The sequence below is a fragment of the Hylobates moloch genome, unplaced genomic scaffold, assembly GCF_009828535.3.
Source record: "Hylobates moloch isolate HMO894 unplaced genomic scaffold, HMol_V3 SCAFFOLD_15116, whole genome shotgun sequence".
Lineage (NCBI taxonomy): Eukaryota > Metazoa > Chordata > Mammalia > Primates > Hylobatidae > Hylobates > Hylobates moloch.
In genome coordinates this window covers 1-1,336 of record NW_026667391.1, presented here as the reverse complement: position 1 = coordinate 1,336, position 1,336 = coordinate 1, and the positions used below count along the sequence as shown (strand labels likewise).

The 1,336-nt window shown below is 53.3% G+C and overlaps 1 protein-coding gene across 1 annotated transcript; it reads right to left on the bottom strand.

The window, feature by feature from the left end:
* Positions 1–189: 189 nt before the first annotated feature.
* Positions 190–615, bottom strand: LOC116465943 (histone H3.Y-like). The gene has a single exon (XM_032148838.1). It carries the CDS (start codon positions 613–615, stop codon positions 190–192), a length of 426 nt encoding a protein of 141 aa, XP_032004729.1.
* Between the last annotated feature and the right edge of the window lie 721 nt (positions 616–1,336).

Here is a 1,336-nt window from a genome sequence, read left to right as displayed (position 1 = left end):
AGAAACACAGTCACTACCTGTGATTTCTGCCTCGGTTTTTGCTCTCAATCATATGCTTAGTTACTTTCAGACCCCATGTGGGAAATGATACCGATACTGAACACAACTTCTAACATCATATCCCTCATTAACAGAGAGGAGGAAAAACAGAACAGAACGCAAAGGAAATCATTTACAATGCAAGATTTTCTAGGAGCCTGGGCTCTTAAGCACCCTCTCTGCGGAGGCGCCGGCCAGCTGCATGTCTCTGGGCATGATTGTGACACGCCTGGCATGGATGGCACACAGGTTGGCGTCTTTGAAGAGTTGCACCAGGTAGGCCTCGCTGGCCTCATGTAGGGCGCCAATGGCCGCACTCTGGAAGCGCAGGTTGGGGCTGATGGCCTGGGCAATCTCGCGCACCAGGCCCTGGAAAGGCAGCTTGCGCAGGAGCAACTGAGTGGACTTCTGGTACTTTCTGATTTTGCGCAGCGCCAGGGTGCCAGGCCTGTAGCGGTGAGGCTTTTTGATCCCTCCTGTAGGCGGCGCCCTCTTGCCGGAGGCTTTGGTGGCCAGGGGCTTCCTGGAGTCCTGCCAGGTGGTGGCTTTGTGCGGGGACTGCTTGGTGCTCACCATGCTGCAGTGCCGCGGCCTCTTCCTTCTCCTTGAGCTGAGCCTGGCTGGCTGCAGGCAGTGCTGGGGTCAGAGAGAGAGAGCGGTGGGGCTGTGGACAGCATTCAGAGAGCCTGTGAGTTGAGATCCATGCGCATGATTCTCCCACACACAGTCCCTGCAAACCCAGCACTAGACTTAGCAGCTCTCAGGTCTGTGGGTCAGAGGCCGGGCTGCTTAGTCTTCCCGGAGGGTCCTGGGTTTTTTTCGTCTACACAGCAGCAGTCAGGAATCTCCCTCGCAGGCAGTCTCTTTCTGACTGGAGATCTCTGTGGTCTCAGTAAAGCCCTGCCTCTTATAAGGGGCAAGCTACCTTCCATTGCACTCACTGCTTCACTAGACCCTCAACCTAATCAGGGCTGTGAAAACCTAATCAGGGCTATGAAAATCTAATCAAGTCCTCGGGTTCTGCACACACCCAAGGGAGATGTGGACTGTGCTTCTGGACTGTGCCTCATAGGAGGGATGGTAGGTGCGAATTAGCTAGAATCCGGGTGCAAAAGTGATTCTGAAAGTCTACATTTCATGATAATCATGGAAGTAGTTACAATAAAAAAGATGTTTGAATAGAGTCACACATCAGACGACTTCCATGACGGCCCCAAAACACCAAAGGTGCGATCATGCGGCATTTCTGAGGCTCTCTGAGGATGCGGTGAGACGGGAAGGGAAAGATGAAAAACCT